Here is a 25,446-nt window from a genome sequence, read left to right as displayed (position 1 = left end):
TCGCCGTCACCGGCTCCTGAGCTGACCCTACCACTGCAACGTTTTGCAGATTGACTTCTGCCCCTACCTCGGCTTGGCTGTTTATCACGTCCAGTGCCGCCACTACTACCCTCCTCCTCTGATGCCGTCATCACCTCGTCACCTGGTTCCCACGTCCTGTCTAAAACAACATCATCATCATAGCCTTCCTCATCATCCCCGCCACTTCTGTCACTGTGTTGTGAATGTGATGTGACATCATGGCGGGCTCCATTCCCCCCCTCATTACTGCGTCTGCCACCACGGCTACCACCACCAACACCCCCACTGCCGCAGCTATGCGTCTCGGACACCGCTTCCACCTCCACCACCGCCGCAACACACTCCGTTGGCTGACTCGCGGAAAACAAATCATCATCATCATCACTATGTTGTTCAGTATCTTCCTTTGAACCCGAGGAGATGTCTCTTAGGACTCTCAGGAAAGATGGCTTCCCGCTAGGAAGGGGGAGCGAAGACATAGATGATGGAATGGAAACGCTAGAAATACCTATATTACTACTGTCACTGTGCCAAGGAACTGTAGAGGATCTGGAATCCAACGAAACCTGGCTTGAAGCCAGATCGTCAGAGTCTTCCTGCTGAGATGACCGCGAGCCAGCCAACCAGTCCACAATGGCCGTATTGTCTAAAGTAACCCGCCCACCGGAGGAGATGGACAAGTCTGGCTTGCTGATACTACTACCAGCAGGCACATGGCAGCTGCTACTAGTGGAACTGGGCACATGTCTTGTGCCACAAATGCTGGTACTGGGTCTGGCACAAACAGATCCAACATTTGGACTGGAAGAGGAGACGGCATGGGTGTTTTTTCCTCTACCCCGTCATTTCACAACCTTTTTTTTCCCAGACATTTCAGAGCCCCTTCTAAAAGCGTATTCACACACTGACACTGGCTTGCCAAATGGCAATGAATGAGAATTTCTATCAGCCACGCCGCAGTGCACTCAGGGAATGCTGGGCCTTGTAGTACTACTAGGCTGCCTGTATTGCAAGTTGGATTGTTTGTTATGTTAACGGCTGGGGACGAGCCCCTTCTAAAAGCGTATTCACACACTGACACTGGCTTGCCAAATGGCAATGAATGAAAATTTCTATCAGCCACGCCGCGGTGCACTCAGGGAATGCTGGGCGTTGTAGTACTACTAGGCTGCCTGTATCGCAAGTTGGATTGTTATTTATGTTAACGGCCGGGGATGAGCCCCTTCTAAAAGAGTACTCACACACTGACACTGGCTTGCCAAATGGCAATGAATAAGAATTTCTATCAGCCACACCGCAGTGCACTCAGGGAATGCTGGGCCTTGTAGTACTACTACTACCACTAATACAAAGGCTTCCTGTATTGCAAGTTGTATTGTTATGTTAACGGACCGGGGATGAGCCCCTTCTAAAAGCGTATTCACACACTGACACTGGCTTGGCAAATGGCAATGAATGAGAATTTCTATCAGCCACGCCGCAGTGCACTCAGGGAATGCTGGGCCTTATAGTACTACTAGGCTGCCTGTATTGCAAGTTGGATTGTTTGTTATGTTAACGGCCGGGGATGAGCCCCTTCTAAAAGCGTATTCACACACTGACACTGGCTTGCCAAATGGCAATGAATGAGAATTTCTATCAGCCACGCCGCAGTGCACTCAGGGAATGCTGGGCCTTGTAGTACTACTACTACTACCACTACTACAAAGGCTGCCTGTATTGCAAGTTGGATGCAACGGGGATGAGCCCCTTATAAAAGCGTATTCACACACTGGCTGAGTAGTGAGTAGTTTATGAGCCCCTTCGATTTCTGGATTCCTGCCTTTTAGATTCCTAAAGCTTTCCCTTACTGCACAGAGATGCTATCCCTACAGCTCCTGTCTGTAAAATGGCCGCTGAGCTCCGTGCATAGACTTTTATTGCAGGCTTGAGCCCGCCCCTATGCTGCCTCCCGATTGGCTGGGAGATTATGGGGTAGCCTGATGTCAGGTGATCTTGTGAAATCCTCCATTTTAGATGTAACATGTGGCAGGCGCCAAAATGTAGCCGGGTTCGGTCAAAACGGGTTCGGCCGAACCCGGTGAAGTTCGGATTCGCTGCGAACCGAACTTTTCCGGAAGTTCGGACCGAAACCGGGTTCGGTTGTCCCAGTTCGCTCTACTTCAGAGTAACGAGCGGGATCGCGCTCGAGCGCGATCCCGCTTGTTGAACTCGTTAAATGTTGCAGTCTATAGCGACCACGGCATTTACATCATTAGAAAGAGGGGGGCGATGCAATCGCGGGGTGGCGATGGTTGCTATGGCTGCCTGGGGGCCTAATGAAGGCCCCCAGGCCTGCCATCTTTGTGCTCCTATTAAGCCCTGCCTCCGGCAGGGCTTAATAGAAGCCTGTCAGAATCACTATATACTGCAATACATTAGTATATACATTAGTATTGCAGTATATAGTGCAAGCGGGGACTAATAAAAAAAAGTAAAAATTTGTAAAATAAAGTTGTTGTTTTTTATGTAAAAAAAATAATATATAAAAAGTTAAAAAAAAAAACCTTTTCCCATTTTCCCCCTAGAGCATAGTAAAAAAAAACATAATAGGTATCGCTGCATCCGTAACAGTCTGAACTATTACAATATATCATTATTTAACCCGCACGGTGAACGCCGTAAATGTTTTTTATTGTAAACGCCAGATTCTCTCTTTTTTTGGTCACCTCATCTCCCACAAAAAATGAAATAAAATGTGATCAAAACGTTGCATGTACAGCAAAATGGTATAATTAAAAACGACATTATTTTGCTTATCCTGCAAAATATAAGCCCTCATACCACTTAATAGACGGAAAAATAAAAAAGTTATGTCTCTCAGAATTTGGTGACACAAAAAATTAATTATATTTTTTACAGTTAGGTTTTTACTTGTAAAAGTAGTAAAATATAGAAAAAACTATATATATTTGGTATCGCCGTAATTGTATTGACCCACAGAATAAAGTTAACATGTTGTTTTAATTACAACTGGGACTTCCGTAAAAACGAAGTGCAAAAACCAATGGCGGAATCGCTGTTTTTTTTCATTTTCTACCCCACAAATATTTTTTTCCCCGTTTCGTAGTACATTATATGGCACACTAAATGGTGCTACGAAAAACTTTTGGAAGGTGGGGAGGAAAAAAAGAAAATGAAAATCTGAACAATGGCTACGACGGGAAGGGGTTAGAGGGAACCTGTCGTGCATATTATGCTAACCTCAGCAGTCTGTCACTTATCTGCTTATGTGCTGCCATTTCTAAGAACTTACATGAAGAGCCCGGGCAGCATTGGTAAAGATGAGCCCAGAGTATACATGACCTGCAGCTAGCTCCGCCCAATCTCCGCTAACTCCAACCACTATCCGCTGATTGACAGTTGTCTCCTAGCAATCAGTGGAGAGTGGGCGGCGCTGGCGCCACTTCATGGATACTCCAGACTCCTCTCTAATGCTTTCCGGGCTCTTCATGTAAGTTCTTTGTAACATATCTGTGATGGTGAAGCTGTTTCTAACTGCTGAATCAGCGTGTCTGTCACTTCATTATGCTGCCCTGGGTGAGAGAGGCATAATGGAGGGGACAGGTGCCCTTTAACAGTTTGGATGAGGTTTTGGTCTGGGTGTGCAGTGTTCTTTTTCCTTCAAACATAGCGTTAACATCCAGGTGGTCTCAGGCAAACATGAGAATGGCTGCAATGTTTGTTTGCTTTTGGACAGCAGCAGCATTTTTTGTGGCATTTTTCCATGAAAGACACCTATAGACTAAATCCAATAGTCCAAAAAATATGGAAACCAGACCAATTGCTGGTGTATTAGAACTTTACTTTTATTTATCACCTTAAAATATTTACCTATCACATATACTAATTTATTACCAATTGTTATTAAATGAGCCGTGGTGGAAAGCGACGGTGATGTGAAAATAGCCTTTCTCACCTCTTTCAGGATTGGCCATTGTTCTCCTAGAGTGATCTTAACCCCTTAGTGACTAACCAGTACGCCTTTTCACTGTTGTCACTAAGGGGCCTTAGGCTAGACTGCCTCCTTTTCACGGCAGCCTATTCTAAGTCCTGCACGGGTGTCTCATGCAGGCGGGAGCGGGTGCTTGGCTGTCTGATGACAGCCGGGCTCCTGCTCCAAAGGTAGTGATCGAAGTTTACATAGATTACGACCTTTTAACCCCTTAAATGATGCGGTCAATAGCGACCGCGACATTTAAGTATTTTACAGGGGGAGGGAGCTCCCTCTGTCACACATCGGTGGCCCGCACATGCAATCGCGGGACTCCAATGGGGTGCCATGGCAGCCGCGGGCCTAACAAATGCCCCCAGACCTGCCCGACAGTAATGACCGTCAGTAATGTTCTGGTATACTAAGAATGTCAAAGCATTATATCTGTGATCGAAGGATCGCAAAGTGATGTCCCCCATTGGTAATAAAACACTAAATAATAAATGTTAAATAAAAATGATTAATAAAGATACACAGTTAAAAACATAATAATAATTTCATTAAAAAGTGGTTTTATTTCATAAAAGTGTAAAAAAATAAATAAAAGTACACATGTATAGTATTGCCGCGACCATAATGACCCAAACAATAACGTTAACATCTAATTTAAACAGAAAGGTGAACACCGTTAAAAAAATAAATAAACTCAAAAAACGATGGCAGAATTGCTATTTTTTTCCATTGCCCATCAAAAAAGTAATAATAAGGGTATGTTCACACGGCGGGGGTCCGTAACGGCTGAAATTACGGGGATGTTTCAGCCTGAAAACATCCCCGTAATTTCAGCCGTAGCGCCATGTGCAGGCGCTTGAACGCCGCGTCAATTACGGCCGTAATTAGCGCTGCTATTCATTGGAGTCAATGAATAGCGGCTCCAATTACGGCCAAAGAAGTGACAGGTCACTTCTTTGACGCGGGCGTCTATTTGCGCGCCGTCATTTGACAGCGGCGCGTAAATATACGCCTCGTGTGAACAGACAAACGTCTGCCCATTGCTTTCAATGGGCAGATGTTTGTCAGCGCTATTGAGGCGCTATTTTCAGACGTAATTCGGGGCAAAAACGCCCGAATTACGTCCGTAAATAGGCCGTGTGAACATACCCTAAGAGTTAATCAATAAGTCCCATATACACCAAAAAGTACCAATTGAAACTACGTCTCGTCCCACAACAACCAAGCCCACATATCACTACATTGGTGGAAAATAAAAAAAGTTATGGCTCTTGGAAAGCCACGATGCAAAAACAAATAATTTTAGTTCAAAAGTATTTTTATTGTGCAAAAGTAGTAAATAAAAAAAGGAGTATAAAAGACCTATACATATGTGGCATCGTCGTAATCGTACCGATCCATAGAATAAAGGTAACATGTTATTTATGCCGTATGGTGAACAGCATAAACTTAAAACTCATAGAACAATGACGGAATTGCTGGGTTTTTTTTTCTATCCCCCACCCGCAAAAAAGTTAATAAATGTTAGTCAAAAAATGATATGTACCCCAAAATGGTGCATTAAAAATACAACTAATATCGCAAAAAAAGTCCTCATACAGCTATGTCGACAGAAAAATAAAAAAGTTATAGTTCTTTAAATGCGACGATTGAAATTGAAAAAAATTGCTTTGTCATGAAGACCTAAAATAGACAGGTCACTAAGGGGCTAAGAGGACACCCGCTCAGAGTTGCAATATTCCTGTATTTTCTCTATTTGTAGACTCTGTGGATTGATGTACACCGATGTTTTTAGCATTGCTAAAGGTTTTCACCTGCCTGCACTTTCTTGCCGCTGTTTTTACGGCGTTTTTGGCCCCGGCCATTGAGCGCCGTGAAAAACGCTTTCTCTGTCTCCCATTGATTTCAATGGGATGTCAGAGACGGAAACGCAAGAAGAAAGAGCATGTCGCTTTTTTTTCCTGCGAGCGGCTAAAAGCGCAAGTGGAAAAAAAATGCCTCTGCCTCCCATTGAAATCAATGGGAGGCGGTTATGGGCGTTCTTTGGCGCTGACTCCGACGCGGCATCAAAATCAGCACCAAAAAAACTCTGTGTGAACAGGGCCTTACACGTTTGCTGAGGTCTACTGAAAGTTGCTTTCCTCAAGGCATGGTTTACACTAACCAATCTTTATTGAGAAAAACTGATTTGTCAGTTATCAGGATTTGTGTGCCTTTATTTAATGGGCAAAGCACATTTGAGACCCACACTTCCAGTCTTCTCTCCTTAGTTGAAACACCTTTTGTCAATTAACTCTTGGAGAAGTCATTCACTTTTTCTCCCTCAAACGTGGATGTTTAGGGCATGGTCACACGTGGCGGAATTCTGCAGACACTGTCCGAATCAATGCCGCACATAATTTGTGTTGCAGATTCCGTTGCGCCTTTGCCTAAAATGTGAAAGAAAATGCTGTGGATTAGTCTCTGCGGATTCAGGTGAAGAATACATCCTGCTCTTTTTTAAAACATTCCATCTCAGTCTGGCTGTAGACCTAGAAACACATAGGTCCAGCCCAAATGATGAAATATCCTGTTCGTGAAAGCAATCCGCAACGCAACACACATAACATCTGCGGATTTCATTGCGTAATTCTGCAACTCCATTGAAGTCAATAGAGAAATTCCACCACAAGTACGCATCAAGTCCGCAACAGCCAGTGTATTCTGTGGACACCAAATTCCGCACCGCAGCCTATTGTCCGCAGCGGAGTTGTCCGCAACGTCTGCACGAAGATAACTAAAAAGGTGTGGAAACCAATGGACAGACTGTCTGCTGCGGATTTCCAGTGCGGACTGTCCGCAGCAGAATTCGACAGCAATTCTGCCACGTGTGAACATGCCCTTAAAGAGGCTCTGTCACCAGATTTTGCAGCCCCTATCTGCTATTGCAGCAGATAGGCGCTGCAATGTAGATTACAGTAACGTTTTTATTTTTAAAAAACGAGCATTTTTGGCCAAGTTATGACCATTTTCGTATTTATGCAAATGAGGCTTGCAAAAGTACAACTGGGCGTGTTGAAAAGTAAAAGTACAACTGGGCGTGTATTATGTGCGTACATCGGGGCGTGTTTACTACTTTTACTAGCTGGGCGTTGTGTATAGAAGTGTCATCCACTTCTCTTCACAACGCCCAGCTTCTGGCAGTGCAGCACTGTGACGTCACTCACAGGTCCTGCATCGTGTCGGCACCAGAGGCTACAGATGATTCTGCAGCAGCATCGGCGTTTGCAGGTAAGTCGATGTAGCTACTTACCTGCAAATGCTGATGCTGCTGCAGAATCAACTGTAGCCTCTGGTGCCGACACGATGCAGGACCTGTGAGTGACGTCACAGTGCTGCACTGCCAGAAGCTGGGCGTTGTGAAGAGAAGTGGATGACACTTCTATACACAACGCCCAGCTAGTAATAGTAGTAAACACGCCCCGATGTACGCACATAATACACGCCCAGTTGTACTTTTACTTTTCAACACGCCCAGTTGTACTTTTGCAAGCCTCATTTGCATAAATACGAAAATGGTCATAACTTGGCCAAAAATGCTCGTTTTTAAAAAATAAAAACGTTACTGTAATCTACATTGCAGCGCCTATCTGCTGCAATAGCATATAGGGGTTGCACAATCTGGTGACAGAGCCTCTTTAATGTGCTCAATAAAAGACATGCGAACTGTTTGTGTGGTATTCGTTTAGTTAGATTGTGTTTGTCTATAATTGTGACTTAGATAACATTTAGAACACATTAGTAATCAATCCGGAATCCAGGGTTCACTTACCTTTCAATTGTAGATATTATGCTGGTAGAAGAAAAGGGTTTCAAAACAGTGAGAATAGATTTAAAATACCAAGTAAGCATCATATCGTACACCTTTTATGTTTTAACCCATTAGGGACCGCCCCATAGTGTTTTTACGGCAGCCACTAACGTGCTTTATTCCGATGCAGTTTTACGGCGCTGCATTAGAATAAATAAACAGCTGAGGGCATCCCTACTCGAACGAGCGATATCGATATACGTATCGATCTTGCTCGTTTAACCCTTCAGATGCGGTGCTCAATAGCAAGCGCCGCATCTACACGGACCGGCAGTAATACACTGCAATACAAAAGTATTGCAGTGTATTATAATAGAGATCGGACGATCGCATAGTGAAGTCCCCTAGTGGAACTAGTAAAAAAAATAAAAGTTTAATAAAGTTAAATAAAAAAGTGAAAAATGAAAAACCCACTTTTTCCACTTACAAACAGCTTTACTATTAAATAACAAAAAAAAAGTTACACATATTTGGTTTTGCCCCAGCTATAAAGCTATTACGTTATTTAACCCGCTCAGCGAACAATGCAAAAATGGCTGTTTTCTGTGAATCCTGCCTTATAAAAAGTGATCAAAAAGTCGCATGTGCTCCAAAATTGTACCAATAAAAACTACAAGTCGTCCCGCAAAAAAATAGCCCTCATACAGCTGCATCAGCAGAAAAATAAAAAAAAAGTTATCTCTCTTCAAATATGGAGACACAAAAACAAATAATTTTGAAAAAATAGATTTTACGGTGTAAAAGTAGTAAAACATATAAAATCTATATAAATTTGGTATCGTTGCAATCGTAACAACCCACTAAATACAATTATTGTGTTATTTATACCACACAGTAAACGCCGTCAATTTAGGACGCTAAAAAGTGTGTCAAAATTGCTGGGTTGTTTTCTATTACCCCCCAAAAAAGTTAATAAAAGTTAATCAATAAATGATATGTACCCCAAAATGGTGCTACTGAACAACACAACTTGTGTCATAAAAAACAAGACCTTATACAGCTATGTTGACGCAAAAATAAAAAAGTTATAGCTCTTTGAATGCGATGATGGAAAAACGTAAAAAAATTACTTGGTAATTCAAAGTAAGCTGGTCATTAAAGTGTTAAACAGTTTCTCTTGTATCTCCCTAATAGTGCTCTCTGGATCGGATACTGTCTACACTCACCCTGGCTGGACAACGGTGGGCCAAAGAATCCTTATCCATTCATCAGCAACACAAAGTAATGCTTCAAGATTGTGGACTAAACCCCCTGCACATCTGAACCAATAAAGATGAATGAATGTCAGTGGCCTGTGTGTATTTTTATTGTGTATTAGAAGAGGTTTTCCCAGAATACTAACTTCTGGCCTTTCACTAGGATATGCTGTTACCTAAAATAAACAATATGTCTTTTTAACAACTTGTCGTTCAAGATTGCTCTGGGAAGAATTGTGTTCTGTACGACAATGCCTTAACCCCTTCCCGCGATTGGGCGTGACTGTACGTCCAAATTCCAATTGAGTTCCCGCATTCGGGCGTACAGTCACGTCCTGGAGATAAAGCGAGCACAGGAGCCGTGCGCCCTTTATTTTCAGCGGCTGTCAGCTGTTATACACCGCTCACATGCCGCTGCAATGGCTGCGATGGCTGTTACCGCCGATCGCAGCCATTTAACCCCTTCAATGCGGCTGTCAATGACGTCCGCCGCATTGAAGTGGTTTACAGAGGGAGGGAGCTCCCTCTGTACCCCCCGGGCCTCCCCACGATGGATCGCGGGTGGCGATTGTTGCTATGGCAACCAGGAAGCCGTTACTAGGCTTACTGGTTGCCAAGGTACGGAAGCCTATTAGGTCCTGCCCGAGGCAGGACCTAATCGGCTAACTGTCAAATGAAAAATGACAGTTACGATGCACTGCACTACATAAGTAGTGCAGTGCATCGTAGTGGGGATCAGAAGACCAGATCTTCAAGTCCCCAGGTCAGTGTAAAAGAAAAAGTGAAAAATGTAAAAAAAAATGTGAAAGAAAAATAAATTAATAAATTAATAAATTATTTATTAATTTATAAAACGAACACTTGCCCTGTTTCCCTGATCAACTCCTTTATTATTAGAAAAAAAATGAAAACATGAGAAAAAACTATACATAATAGGTATCGCCGCGTTCGGAACTGTCTGATCTGTAAAAATATCACATTAATTTTACCGCACGGTGAACACTGTAAAAAATTTTAATAAAAAACAATGACAGTATTTTCTTTTTTGGTCATCTTGTCTCAAAAAAAATGTAATAAAAAGTGATCAAAAAGTTGCAAGTAACGCAAAATGGTACCAATAGAAACTACAGTTCGTCAATCATGAAACAAGCCCTCCCGCAGCGATATCAACTAAAAAATAAAAAAGTTATGGCTGTCAGAAAATGGCGATACTAAAACATGATTTTTTTAGAAAAGAGTATTTTTATTGTGGGAACGTAGTGAAACGTAAAAAAAACTATATAAATTTGGTGTCGCTGTAATCGTATCGCCCCGCAGAATGAAGTTAACATGTTGTTTATACTGCACGGTGAACACTGTAAAAAAAACAAAAAAACAAAACGTGCTAGAATGGCTGTTTTTTGGTTTCCTCATCTCCCAAAAAATGGAATAAATAGTGATAAAAAAATCGCATGTCCCCCAAAATGGAACCAATAAAAATTACAACTCGTTCCACAAAAAAACGTGCCCTCTCACACGCCCTAACGGAAAAATAACACGTTATGACTCTCAAAACGCAATGATGCAAAATGATTCTAAATGACGGCCCAGACTCATTTTTAGGTCCAGTAGAATTTCACTAAAAACCCCACATCGTCATTTGCTGGACCCTCCAACTGGACCCCATGGACGCAGCGGTGATGAGGAAACTTTAGGGCCTTGTGCGGCTTATAGGGCTAGTGAAGAAGTCAAATATAAGGCAGTACTGGAGCGCAGATATTTTGTATAATACCCAATAAACCCGGCCTGTGCAGAAAGGATTGGTTCAAAGCGTACCACACCAACCCATGGATTATTCATTCACACCATTATTACATCATCCTATTATGACCTGATGTACTCCGCACTGTGTACATATACCCTGATGTACTCCGCCCAGTTTACATATGCCCTGATGTACTCCGCACAGATTACATATACCCTGATGTACTCCGCACTGTGTACATATACAGTGATGTACTCCGCCCAGTTTACATATGCCCTGATGTACTCCGCACAGATTACATATACCCTGATGTACTCTGCCCAGCTTACATATACCCTGATGTACTCCGCCCAGCTTACATATACCCTGATGTACTCGGCACAGCTTACATATACCCTGATATACCCGCACATATTACATATACCCTGATGTACTCCACAGCTTACATATATCCTGATGTACGCCTCACAGATTACATATACCCTGATGTACTCAGCCCAGTTTACATATATCCTGATGTACTCCTCACATATTACATATACCCTGATGTTCTCCGCACAGATTACACATATCCTGATGTACTCCACACAGCTTACATATACCCTGATGTACTCCGCCCAGTTTACATATACCCTGATGTACTCCGCCCAGCTTACATATGGCCCCACATTATAAGATAAAATACCACTAAAACACCAAGCAAAATCTGCGCTTCAAAAGCCAAATGGGGGTCCAACTGAGCCTGGCCGTGTACCCAAACGGCAATTTATGACCACATATGGGGTATTACTGTATTCTGGAGAACCCGCTGAACAATTTATGGCATGTGTGTCTACGGTGGTACAAGCTGGGCACAACACATTGGGCACTGAAATGGCACATCTGTGGAAAACAGCAATTTTCAATCTGCAACATCTATTGTTTACTCATTTTTGCAAAACACTTGTGCAGTCAAAATGCTCACTACACCCCTAGATCAATTCTTTGAGGGATCTAGTTTCCAAAACGGGGTAATTTATCGGGTGTACCACTGTACTGGTACTATAGCTCAATGCAACATGGGGTCAAAAAACGAATCTTGTAAAATCTCCACTCCAAATACTAAATGGCGGTCCTTCCCTTTAGAGCCTTGCTGTGTGTCCAGTTTATGACCACATGTGGGGTATTTCCGTACTCTAAAGAAGTTGCTTTACAAATGTTATGGTGCTTTTTCTCCTTTATTAGATGAGAAAATGAAAAATTTTGAACTAATGCTGCGAATTATTGGAAAATAATGTAATTTTTCATTTTCACTGTCCAGTTCTAATAAAATATATGAGACACCTGTGGGGTCAAAATGCTCACTACCCCCCTAGATGAATTCCTCAATGGGTGTAGTTTGCCAAATGGAGACACTTTTTTTGCACTGTACTGGTACCTTAGGAGCTTTACAAATGCGACATGGTGCCGAGAAATCAAACCAGCAAAGTCTGTACTCCAAAAGCTAAATGGCGTGCCTTCCCTTCTGAGTCCTGCTGCTTGCCAAAACAGCAGTTTATGACAACATGTTGAGTATTTCCGTACTCTGGAGAAGTTGCTTTACAAATGTTACAGTGATTTTTCTCCTTTATTTGATGAGAAAATGAAAAATATTTACCTAAAGCTACGTCTTAGTGAAAAAAAATGAAATTTTTCATGTTTACGGCCCAATTCTAATGAAATCTATGAAACACCTGGGGGGTCAAAATGCTCACTACACCCCTAGTTGAATTCCTTTAGGGGTGTAGTTTCCCAAATGGAGTTACTTTTGGGGGTTTCCACTGTACTGGTACCTTAGGAGCTTTACAAATGCGACATGGTGCCGAGAAATCAAACCAGCAAAATCTGTACTCCAAAAGCTAAATGGCGTGCCTTCCCTTCTGAGTCCTGCTGCTTCCCCAAACAGCAGTTTATGACCACATGTTTGGTATTTCCGTACTCTGCAGAAGTTGCTTTACAAATGTTGGGGTGCTTTTCATCATTTATTTGTTGGAAAAAATAAAAATTCTGAGGTAAAGCTACATCTTATTGGAAAATAATGTGATTTTTCATTTTCACTGCCCAATTCTAATGAAATCTATGAAACACATGTGGGGTCAAAATGCTCACTACACCCCTATATTAATTCCTCAATGGGTGTAGTTTGCCAAATGGAGTCACTTTTGGGTAGTTTCCACTGTACTGGTACCTAAGGGGCTTTGCAAAAGCGACATGGCGCAGAAAAACCAATCCAGCAAAATCTGCTCTCCAAAAGCCAAATGGCGCTCCTTCCCTTCTGAGCCGTAATGTGTATTCATACAGTACTTTATTACCACATATGGGGTATTTCCGTACTCTGGAGAAGTTGCTTTACAAATGTTACAGTGATTTTTCTCCTTTATTTGATGAGAAAATGAAAAATTTTTACCTAAATCTACGTCTTAGTGGAAAAAAATGAAATTTTTCATGTTTACTGCCCAATTCTAATGAAATCTATGAAACACCTGGGGGGTCAAAATGCTCACTACACCCCTAGTTGAATTCCTTTAGGGGTGTAGTTTCCCAAATGGAGTTACTTTTGGTTGTTTCCACTGTACTGGTACCTTAGGAGCTTTACAAATGCGACATGGTGCCGAGAAATCAAACAAGCAAAATCTGTACTCCAAAAGCTAAATGGCGTGCCTTCCCTTCTGAGTCCTGCTGCTTCCCCAAACAGCAGTTTATGACCACATGTTTGGTATTTCCATACTGTGCAGAAGTTGCTTTACAAATCTTGGGGGGCTTTTCATCATTTATTTGTTGAAAAAAATAAAAATTTTGCGTTAAAGCTACATCTTATTGGAAAATAATGTAATTTTTCATTTTCACTGCCCAATTCTAATGAAATCTATGAAACACCTGTGGGGTTAAAATGCTCACTACACCCCTAGATGAATTCCTCAAGCTGTGTAGTTTCCAAAATGGGGTCTTTTTTGGGGTGTTTCCTTTATTTTTGCACCACAAGACCTCTTCTAACCTGACATGGTGCCTGAAATATAATCTAAGAAAAGGAAGGCCCTAAAATCCTCTAGGTGCTCCTTTGCTTCTGGGGCTTTTGTTTCAGGCCCGTAGCGCACTAGGGCCACATGTGGGATATTTCTAAAAACTTCAGAATCAGGGCAATAAATATTCAGTTGTGTTTCTCTGGTAAAAACCTTCAGTATTACAGGAAAAATTGATTAAAATGGAATTTCTGCAAAAAAAAATTTCATTTGCAAATTTTCCTCCACTTTGCTTTAATTCCTGTGAAACGCATAAAGGGTTAAGAAACGAAACTTTCTAAATGCTGTTTTGAATATTTTAAGGGGTGCAGTTTTTAAAATGGGGTGATTTGTGGGGTTCCTAATATATAAGGCCCTCAAAGCCACTTCAGAACTGAACTGGTCCCTAAAAAAATAGGCTTTTGAAATTTTCTTGAAAATTTGAGAAATTGCTGCTAAACTTATAAGCCTTGTAACGTCCTAGAAAAATAAAAGGATGTTCAAAAAATGATGCCAAACTAAAGTAGACATATGAGAAATGTTATCTAGTAACTATTTTGTGTGGTATAACCATCTGTCTTATAACCAAGCAGATACATTTGAATTTAGAAAATGCTAATTTTTTGCAAATTTTCTCTAAATTTTGGTGTTTTTCAAACAAAAATATTGAATATATCGACCAAATTTTTTCACTAACTTAAAGTACAATATGTCACGAGAAAACAATCTCAGAATCGCTTGGATAGGTAAAAGCATTCCCAAGTTATTACCACATATAGTAACACACGTCAGATTTAAAAAATGAGGCTGTGTTATTTGGTCCAAAAGTGGCTGGGTCCTGAAGGGGTTAAAGAGGCTCTGTCAACAGATTCTCAAATCCCTATCTCCTATTGCATGTGATCGGCGCTGCAATCTAGTTAACAGTAACGTTTTGTTTTTTTAAAAACGTTCATTTTTGGCCAAGTTATGAGTTATTTTATATATATATGCAAATGAGCTTTGAAATGGACAACTGGGCGTTTTTTTTTTCGTTATGTCCAACTGGGCGTGTATTGTGTTTTTAACTGGGCGTGTTTACGTGTATGACGCTGACCAATCAGTCACCAGTCAGCGTCATGCACTACTCTCCATTCATTTAGACAGCAGCGATGTGCAGCCACATACACAGAGATTAACGTTAATCAAGTGTCCTGATAATGAATACACATGACCATCCAGCCTGGACATCATGTGTATTCAGAATCCTGACACTTCTGACTCTTTTCTTTGAGATTTCCAGCAAGGGAAACGAAATCTCGTTTACTTCCAGAATCTCACGAGATTACGAGTGGCTTGCTGGAAGCTCACAGAAAAGAGTCAGAAGTGTCAGAATTCTGAATACACATGACGTCCAGGCTGGATGGTCATGTGTATTCATTATCAGGACACTTGATTAACGTTAATCCCTGTATGTGGCTGCACATCGCTGCTGTGTAAATGAATGGAGAGGAGTTTATGACGCTGACCGGTCACTGATTGGTCAGCGTCATACACGTAAACACGCCCAGTTAAAAACACAATACACGCCCAGTTGGACATAACGAAAAAAAAAACGCCCAGTTGTCCATTTCAAAGCTCATTTGCATATATATAAAATAGCTCATAACTTGGCCAAAAATGAAAGTTTTAAAAAAAACAAAAATGTTACTGTTATCTACATTGCAGCGCCGATCACATGCAATAGGAGATAGGGATTTGAGAATCTGGTGACAGAGCCTCTTTAAGTTAAATTGACAAAATGCTGAGTAATCTCTGCCTGGTCTTGAATTGGTGGGTTGCAGATTTGTTGTTATGGCACAAATGACTTCCCAAGGTCTACCCAACAATGACTGAAAAAATCCAACATGTCAGATCAACTTGTCTACATATATCTGCCATCTAGTCACATTCATTCATGTCCCAAAAAGGCGCCAACAATCAGCAGAAAATGGTCAGAGTCTGCCTTTTCCACTGTCTAAAATCACTACTGATCACCTACTGATCAGTAGGTGTGGTGCATGTTTGTACACCAAACAACTTGCAAAAGAAACAGAAATGTAGGAACTCAGTGTTGGTGTTTTTATTTATGCATGTTTACTTCTTATGAATACTCTGTCCATTTGGGGACGAGATGTACAATTTAAAGTCAACATCCAGAAACTAGCATATGGGATGGCATCCTATGGGATGGCAGATATTTCGGCAGAGGTTACAAGGATATAGTTTTTTTTTAGCTGTATTATGTTAAAAGCAGCAAAAAAGTCACCGTTAATGATCAAACTTTTCGATTTGTGGAGCCACTTTGATTACTTAAACCAGAAATTCTCTAATAATAGTTTCTCTAAATTGAAGCTTTAAGAGGTATTTCCGTTACCGCAAATAAAGTTATGCAACTTTCTAATATGCTTTATGTATCAATTTTTCAATGTTTTTAAGATCTCTGCTTGCTGTAATTTAATGGAAGTATTCACTGTTTACATCCAGAGTTTAACCCCTTCCCGACATGTGCCCTAAATATAAAGTAAAATCAGGAAGTTGTTCCTGCAAACCACAGTACAGTTATGTCGCGGTGATGGTGCGGGCTCAGAAACTGAGCCCACAGCATCACCGACGGGTGTCAGCTGTATATGACGCCCCATGGTAAGGCAACCGAAGGCCTAACAATGGCCTCCAGTAGGTCCTAATAGGCTTGCTGACAGTGTCGCACTGACAGCTCTAATACAGGTAGTATATGTAGGTAGTCTAACGTATTATTATACCGAGCAGTGTTGCAAACCTTCAAGTCCCCCAGTGGGACAAAGGAAAATGTTAATAAAAATGTTGTAAAAAAAAGAAGTTTCAAGTTAAAAAAAAACAAAAAACAAATTGCCTTTTTTCCCATAATAAGTCTTATGTTATTGGAGAAAACGAGAATTAAAAAAAAAAAAAACTGTACATAATTGCTATTGCCGTGTCCGGAGCGACTAAAGCTATTACATCATTTACCCCGCAAAGCGAATGCAGTAAGAACAAAAAGGAAAAAAAAACGCCTAAATCGCAGTTTTTAGGTCACATCTCCTCCCAAAAGATGCAATAAAAAGTGATCAAAAGGTCACATTAAGACCTCATGCACATGACCGTAGTTTTCATCCGTAATTACGGATCAGGTAATTACAGATAAAATTGCGGACACATTCATTTCTATAGGCTACGGACCCCTTTCCGTATATATCTACGGATGTGTGTCCAGGCCGTAGAAAAGATCTGCAAAATATAGAACATGTCCTATTCTTGTCTGCAATTGCGGCACGGACACATAGAAGTCTATGGGCGCCTCTACAATTGCATCTGTATTTGCGGATCCATATTTGCTGACAGTAAAAATCCTTACGGTCGTGTAACATTTAGAACACAATATTAATCAATCCAGAAATCCAGGGTTCACTTACTTTTCAACTATAGATATTATGCAGGTAAAACAAAAAGATTTCAAAACGGTGAGTATAGATTTAAAATACCAAGTAAGCATTATATCATGCACCTTTATCTTTTAACCCCTTCCCGCTGTGGCCACTTTTGACCTTCCTGACAGAGCCTTATTTTTCAAAGCTGACGTGTCACTTTATGTGGTAATTACTTTGGAATGCTTTTTACCTATCCAAGCGATTCTGAGACTGTTTTCTCGTGACATATTGGACTTTATGTGTAAAGTAGTATTCGGCACACTCTTGGAAAATGAAAAAAACTTTTTTATTTTGTTTTCTCTGTAATATGGCGCCATATACAGCGGCCAGCTGCCATTCTACTACAAGCGCCAGTATACTTGAAATCAGTCCCCAGAACGGCTCCGTGCCTGATGAAGGTCTTGTGACCGAAACGTTGCACTTAGCCACTGGCATCACAGAGAAAACCAAAATCGTGCCGAATACTTCTTTACACATCTGGACTGGGTTGGGACCCTATTTCGAGCACCTAACAAATCTGGTGCTATCTGAACACCTATATACGGATATGGGACTTTATTTTAGTGAAAAAAATTTTGTCGATAAATTCAATATTTAATTGTGAGAACCACCAAAATTTGGAGAAAATTTGCAAAAAATAGAATTTTTCTAAATTTAAATGTATCTGCTTGTAAAATTTATAGTAATACCACACAAAATATTTACTAGTTAACATTTCCCACATGTCTACCTTATGTTTGCATCGTTTTTTTTAATGTCCTTTTATTTTTGTGGGACATTACAGGGCTTAGAACTTTAGCAGCAAATTCTCACATTTTCAAGAAAATTTCAAAAGGCTATTTTTTCATGGACCAGTTCAGTTCTGAAGTGGTTTTGAGGGCCCTATATATTAGAAATCCCCCATAAATCACCCTATTTTAAAAACTACACCCCTTAAAATATTCAAAACAGCATTTAGAAAGTTTCTTAACCCTTTAGGCATTTCACAAGAATTAAAGCAAAGTAGAGGTGAAATTTACAAATGTAATCTTTTTTTGCAGAAATTCAGTTTTAATACATTTTTTCTGTAACACGAGAAACGAAACTCAATATTTATTGCCCAGATTCTGCAGTTTTTAGAAATATCGCAAATGTAGCCCTAGTGTGCTGATGGACTGAAACACTGGCCTCAGAAGCAAAGGAGCACCTAGTGAATTTTGGGGCCTTCTTTTTATTAGATTATATTTTAGGCACCATGTCAGGTTTGAAGAAGTCTTGTGAGGCCAAAACAAAGGAAACTCCCGCAAAAACACCCCATTTTGTGAAACTACACCCCACAAGAAATTAATCTAGGGATGTAGTAAGCATTTTGAACCCACAGATGTTTCATAGATTTTATTAGAATTTGGGCGTGAAAATATATATTTTTTAAATTTTTCCAATAAGATGTAGTTTTAGCTAAAAAAAAAAATCGATTTCCACAAGGAATAAAGAGCAAACAGCCCCCCCCCCAACATTTGTAAAGCAACTTCTCCAGAGTTTGGAAATACCTCATATGTTGTCATAAACTGCTGTTTGGGCACACGGCAGAGCTTAGAAGGGAAGGCGTGCTGTTTGGCTTTTGGAGCGCAGATATTGCTTGATTGGTTTCTTGGCACCATGTCGCCCCTGTGGGACCAAAACGATGGAAAGTCCCCAAAAATTACTCCATTTGGGAAACTACACACTTTGAGAAACTTATCTAGGGGTGTAGTGAGCATTTTTACCCCACAGGTGTTTCATACATTTTATTAGAATTGGGCAGTGAAAATAAAACATTTTTTTTTTTCCAATAAGACTTAGCTTTAGCTCAAAATTTTTCATTTTCTCAACAAATAAAGGAGAAAAACATTTGAAAAGCAATTTCTCCCGTGTACAGCATTACCCCATTTGTGGTCAAACTGCTGTTTGGGCACACAGGGCACAGAAGGGAAGGAGTGCCAATTGGCATATGGAGTGCAGATTTAGCTGGATTGGTTTCTGGGCGCTATGTCGCATTTGCATAGCCCCTATGGGACCAAATCAGTGGAAACCCCCCATTTTGGAAACTAAATTCCTGAAGGTATTCACCTAGGGGCTGTAGGGAGCATGTTAACCCTGCAGGTATTTTCAAGAAATCAGTGTGCACTAGATGTTGCAGAGTGAAAATGGGAATTTTTCCATAGATATGACAATATGTGGTGCCCAGCTTGTGCCACCATGAAAAGACAACTCTCATTATTATGCTGTGTTTCCCGGTTTTAGAAACACCCTACATGGGGCCCTAATCTTTTGCCTGGACGATCAACAGGGTTCAGGAGTGAAAGGGTACCATGCGAAATTGAGGCCTAATTTGGCAATTTACAAAGTATTGGTTCACAATTGCAAAGGCTCGGATGTGAAATAATAAAATAAACCCCTGAGAAGTGACCACATTTTGGAAACTACACCCCTCAGGACATTTATTAAGGGGTGTAGCGAGCATTTTCATCCTACAGGTCTTTTCCATAAATGATTGCGCTGCGGATGGTGCAAAGGTAAAATAGCTATTTTTCCCAAATATGCCAATATGTCATGCCCAGCTTGTGCCACTGGAGACACACACCCCAAAAATTGTTAAAAGGGTTCTCCCTGGTTTGGCGATGCTATATATGTGGAAGTAAACTGCTGTTTGAGTGCACTGTATGGTCCAGAATTGAGGCAGTGACATTTGGCTTTTGGAGCGTGGATTTTGCTTGGTAGTAGTTTTGTTTGAAGTTTTACTGGTATTTTAGTTTATAATGTGGGGGCATATGTAAGCTGGGCAGAGTACATCAGAGGCATAGTCAGGTGGTATAATAATGGGGTAAAATAATCCATAGATGTGTGTTACAATATGAAGCAATCCTTCATGCACAGGCCCGTGTCGCACTGATAAATGGTGTTGTTTCCTATCCCCGTTTTGGTACACACTCGGAACCTTTGCAGTTTGGGGAATTTTGCTGGGAAGTGTTGTCCTGGTATAATACGGGCACCCTCGCTTCCAGCAGATATGTTTGGGCCTTCCCCTTCCTGGTTCCCTAATTTTAGTGCCTTGATAAATCACCTCTTGAAACAGAAGAAATGTTCCCCTCTGATCTGCGCAACTGCATATTTGTCTTTCCTGACTTATTGGAGCCTTAACTTTTAGGCTGGGTTCACACGACCTATTTTCAGACGTAAACGAGGCGTATTATGCCTCGTTTTACATCTGAAAATAAGGCTACAATACGTCGGCAAACATCTGCCCATTCATTTGAATGGGTTTGCCGACGTACTGTGCAGACAACCTGTCATTTATGTGTCGTCGTTTGACAGCTGTCAAACGACGACGCGTAAAAATACAGCCTCGTCAAAAGAAGTGCAGGGCACTTCTTTCAGACGTAATTTGAGCTGTTCTTCATTGAACTCAATGAAGAGCAGCTCAAAATTTACGGCTGTCAGAGAAGCCTCGCAAAATGCGAGGAGGAGCATTTACGTCTGAAACGAGGCAGCTGTTTTCTCCTGAAAACAGTCTGTCTTTTCAAACGTAAGAGCCTGCTACCGTGTGCACATACCCTAATTCATAGACGTAGCGGTATGAGGGCTGTTTTTTTGCGGGACGAGCTGTAGTTATTATTGATACCATTTTGGGGTACATGCAACTTTTTGATCACTTTTTATCCTTTTTTTTGGGATTCAAGGTGTCCAAAAAACAGCAATTCTAGCGTATTTTTTTTAGTTTTTTTTTATATAGCGTTCACCACGCGTCACAAATTACATGTTAACTTTATTCTGCGGGTCAGTACGATTCCGGCGATACCAAATTTATAGCACTTTTTTATGTTTTACTAATTTTTGCACAATAAAATTACTTTTGGAAAAAGAACATATTTTTTCTGTCGCCATGTTGTATGAGCCATAACTTTTTTTTTTTTTTTTAGTTCACGGAGCTGTATGAGAGCTTGTTGTTTGTGAGACGAGCTATAGTTTTTATAGGTACCATTTTTTGATACATGCGACTTTTTGACCACTTTTTATTTAATTTTTGGAAGACAAAGTGACCAAAAAAACTGGAATTCTGGCAGTATTTTTTAGTTTTTTTTTTACGGGGGTTCACTGCGTAGGACAAATAACATAATATTTTTTAAGTTCAGGTCGTTACGGATCCGGCGATACCAAATATGTATGGTTTATTATTTTTTTCAATAATAAATGACTTGATAAGGGAAAAAAGGTCTATTGTTCTTTATTTTATTATTTGAAACTTTTATTTTATTTTTTACTCTTTTTTTAGTCCCACTAGGGGACTTGAAGGTCCAACTGTTTGTTTGATTGATGTTCTAATACATTGCTCTACCTTTGTAGTGCAATGCATTAGAAATGTCACTTGTTCACTGACAGAAAGCCGATCAGCTCCGGTTCCTGCCGTTACAGCATGGTGTCCGCTGTAACATAAAGCGGACACCCACTGCTGAAGATGCCGGCTCAGCTTCTGAGCTGGAAGCTGAGTCGGCCCCATCTTCCCGATGGTACCAAAAGCCTTTTAGGCATGGCCTCGGAGCAGGGCATAGGACGCTTCTGGTGCTGGCAGACCGGGATGCCAGCATTAGACCTCCAGTTGCTATTGCAGCCACCGGCAACCCAGCGATCAGGTTGCTGGGGTGCCAGAGGCTAAAAACCCCTCAGATGCTATGAACTCTATTGAACGCAGCATCCGAGGGGTTAATCGGCCAGAGCCCGCACTTTCACCACGACGTAATGGTACTGTGCTTTGTGGGGAGCCCTACCCGACAGCGCCGTGTATATATATGGTGGATGTCAGGAAGGGGTTAAACAGTTTCTCTTGTAAATAGTCCTCTCTGGATTGGATACTGTCTAAACTCGCCCTGGCTGGACAACGTTGGGCCAAACGCCTTACCCCAAAATAGTATCAATAAAAACGACAGCCCGTCCTGCGGAAAAAAAAAATCCTTGACCACTTTGTCCACGCAAAAATGTAAAAAATTATGGGTCTTAGAATATGGCAACACAGAAAACACATATTTTTTTTTTAAAGTGACTTTATTGGTCAAAAGCTGCAACACATGAAAAAAAACTATTTAAATTTGGTATCACCGTAATCATATCGACCCGCAGAATAAGGTTAACATGTAACTTATGGTGCACGGTGAATGCCGACTAATAACAATAAAAAACAATTCCATAATTGCTTGTTTTTAATAATTTCCTCTTCCAAAACATGAAATAAAAAGTGACCAAAAAGTCGCATGTGTCCCAAAATAGTATCAATAAATATCAACATTTTGTTTGGCAAAAAAACAAGCCCTCATAGATCAACCGAAAATTAAAACTAGAACTAGAAATTCGGTGATGAAAAAATATCTGGGCAGGCCGGTGGGGAACATTCCTTTAGTTTCAGGAAGTGGTTATCAAGGTCCTAGTATTTGAGAACCAGGAGGGAAGGGACATAGCACATTTTCTGTAAGCGAGGACGCCCGTATTATACTAGGGCAACACTTGTAGGAAACGACAAAGGAGGAAAAGTCCCAAATAGTTGCAGAGGGGGAAAAGAATGGATACCATTTATCAGTGCGACACTGGCCTGTGCATAACAGATTGCTTCACAGCGTATTATCTACAGATAATTTTAATATTATTTTATTATTTACCCCATTATCATATTAAAATAAGTGGATACACTTATTATGCCCTTATGTACTCTGCACAGATTACATATGCCCACACATTATAAACTAAAATACCAGTAAAACCCCAAACAGAACTACTACCAAGTAAAATCCACACTCCAAATGGCGCTCTTTCCCTTCTAAGCCCTACAGTGTGCCCAAACAGCCGTTTACTTCCACCTGTATGCCATTGTCATACCCGGGAGAACCTGCTTTATAATTTATGGGCTAAGATTCTCCAGTGGCACTAGCTTGGCAAAACATATTGAGCGGTGAAATGGCATATCAGTGTAAAAATTGCAATTTTCACTGTGCATTATCCACTGTGTATTCATTTCTTAAAACCACATATGGGTTCTAAATACTCACTACACCCCTTGATAAATGTCTTTAGGGGTGGAGTTTCTAAAATGGGGTCACTTTTTTTGGTATTCCAGGGGTTTTGCAAATGCAACATGGCATCCGCAAACCATTTCAGCAAAATCTACATTCCATAAGACAAATTGCGCTCCTTCCCTTCTAACCACATATGGGGTATTGCCATATTCTGTAAAAATGGCTTTATAAATTTTGGGAAGGTATTTTTTATATTATTCTTTGAGAAATTGAAACATTTTGAGCATTTTGCAAACTACATCTTATTGGAAAAAAATATATTTTTCATTTTCTCTGGCCAATTTTCAGCCGCAACTTATACACTGGGGCTTGAAAGCTACTGAACCCTTCAGAATTCTATATTTCTGCAGAAATTTGACCTAAACCTACATAAGATTTTCACATAAGTCCTAAAAGTAGATGAAGAGAACCAAATCAAACAAATGAGTCCAAAATAATAGACTGAGTGGCAAAAGTATGTGAACCTTTAGGATAAGCAGATCATTTGAAGGTGAAATTAGAAATTTTCAATCAATAGGAAGACAATCAGGTGTGAGTGGGTGACCTATTCTATTTAAAGAACAGAGATCTATCAAGTTCTGATCTTCACAACACGTTTGTGGAAGTGTATCATGGCACGAACAAAGGAGATTTTTGAGGACTTCAGAAGAAGAGTTGTTGACTAAAGGCCTTTTTCACATTAGCTAATGTTAATGTTGGTGAGTGAGAAGGACACTGAACAACAATTGTGTGCATGGCAGGATTGCATGGAGAAAGCCGCTGCTCTCCATAAAGAACATTGCTGCCCGTCTGCAGTTTTTCTAAATATCACCTGGACAAGCCAGAAGGGTATTGGAACAATGTGTTCTGGAGGGATGAGACAAAGATAGAGCTTTTTAGATTAAAGTGACACTACGGCCAAAACGAAAGTTTTCCATGTGCTCCATTATGGTATTCCATATGTCTGTCTCTCACCTGTTATTTTTCTTGCTGCTTCTTCGCTTTAAATCAGACTGGGATGGTTGCTTAGCAGCAGTGTGAATCAGGCTCGGTGACATGCTTTCTCTACTTGATTCTATGGAGATCTGTCACCCATCACAGGCTTCAGCAGTTCCTGTACCTCACTAGCTGTCCACAGGTGGGGGATAGAAGCTTCTATCATCAGCTACCACTACTACTTAGGTTTCTGTCCTACAGGAATAATGTAGAAAAATATAGTGCAGCCTCCCTGGTGCTTATATTCTCGCAGTTTATTTAGAAGAATACAGAGAGATTTATAATCACAGCATGTAGAAATGGTATGGTGTTTGGCTGGTCATGTGATGCTGTGCTGAAGCATCATGGGATTGATAGCAAAGAAAAAGAGAAAGCTGGGGAAATCTAAAAATCAAGATGGAGGCTTTTTCTATGCACAGAAAAGGCAACAGTGAAAAAAGTAAGTACAGTATACATAAAATAAGTGCATAATGCGATATACAGTTAGGTGGGGGGTGCAAGGATGGAAAGTTGTGTTATCACTGGAGGTCTTCTTTAAATGGGAAGCGTTTTCTTTGGAGAAAAGAAAACACTGGGTTTCATCATAAAAACCTCCTACCATCTGTCACCTGGAAGTGATAGTATCATTGCTTCGGCGTGTTTTGCTGCATCTGGGCCAGGTGCGGCTTGCCATCATTGATGGAACAATGAATTGTGCCAGCAAATTCTAAAGGAAAATGGCGGACATCTGTCTGTGATATGAACCTCAAGACAATGTGGGTCATGCAGCACAGCAACGACCCTAAGGCTGGGTTCACACGACCTATTTTCAGGCGTAAACGAGGCGTATTATGCCTCGTTTTACGTCTGAAAATAGGGCTACAATACGTCGGCAAACATCTGCCCATTCATTTGAATGGGTTTGCCGACGTACTGTGCAGACAACCTGTCATTTACGCGTCGTCGTTTGACAGCTGTCAAACGACGGCGCGTAAAAATACAGCCTCGTCAAAAGAAGTGCAGGACACTTCTTTCAGACGTAATTTGAGCCGTTCTTCATTGAACTCAATGAAGCACAGCTCAAAATTTATGGCTGTCAGAGAAGCCTCGCAAAATGCGAGGAGGAGCAATTACGGCT

At 40.9% G+C, this 25,446-nt stretch overlaps 1 protein-coding gene across 3 annotated transcripts in view; it reads left to right on the top strand.

The window, feature by feature from the left end:
* The window catches only part of DRC12 (dynein regulatory complex subunit 12 homolog), a 155,903-nt gene extending 146,646 nt beyond the window's left edge, over positions 1-9,257 (top strand). For all 3 annotated transcript variants that reach the window (XM_075838907.1, XM_075838905.1, XM_075838906.1), the window contains one exon: positions 8,991-9,257. In XM_075838907.1, coding sequence (XP_075695022.1) covers positions 8,991-9,119 — 129 coding nt within the window. In that variant the 3' untranslated portion in view covers positions 9,120-9,257. The remainder of the gene's footprint in view (positions 1-8,990) is intronic.
* Positions 9,258-25,446: the final 16,189 nt, after the last annotated feature.

Source organism: Rhinoderma darwinii, chromosome 10 (assembly GCF_050947455.1).
Source record: "Rhinoderma darwinii isolate aRhiDar2 chromosome 10, aRhiDar2.hap1, whole genome shotgun sequence".
NCBI lineage: Eukaryota > Metazoa > Chordata > Amphibia > Anura > Rhinodermatidae > Rhinoderma > Rhinoderma darwinii.
Note: the sequence above shows the minus strand (reverse complement) of the source record. Positions and strands in the feature narration are given on the sequence as shown.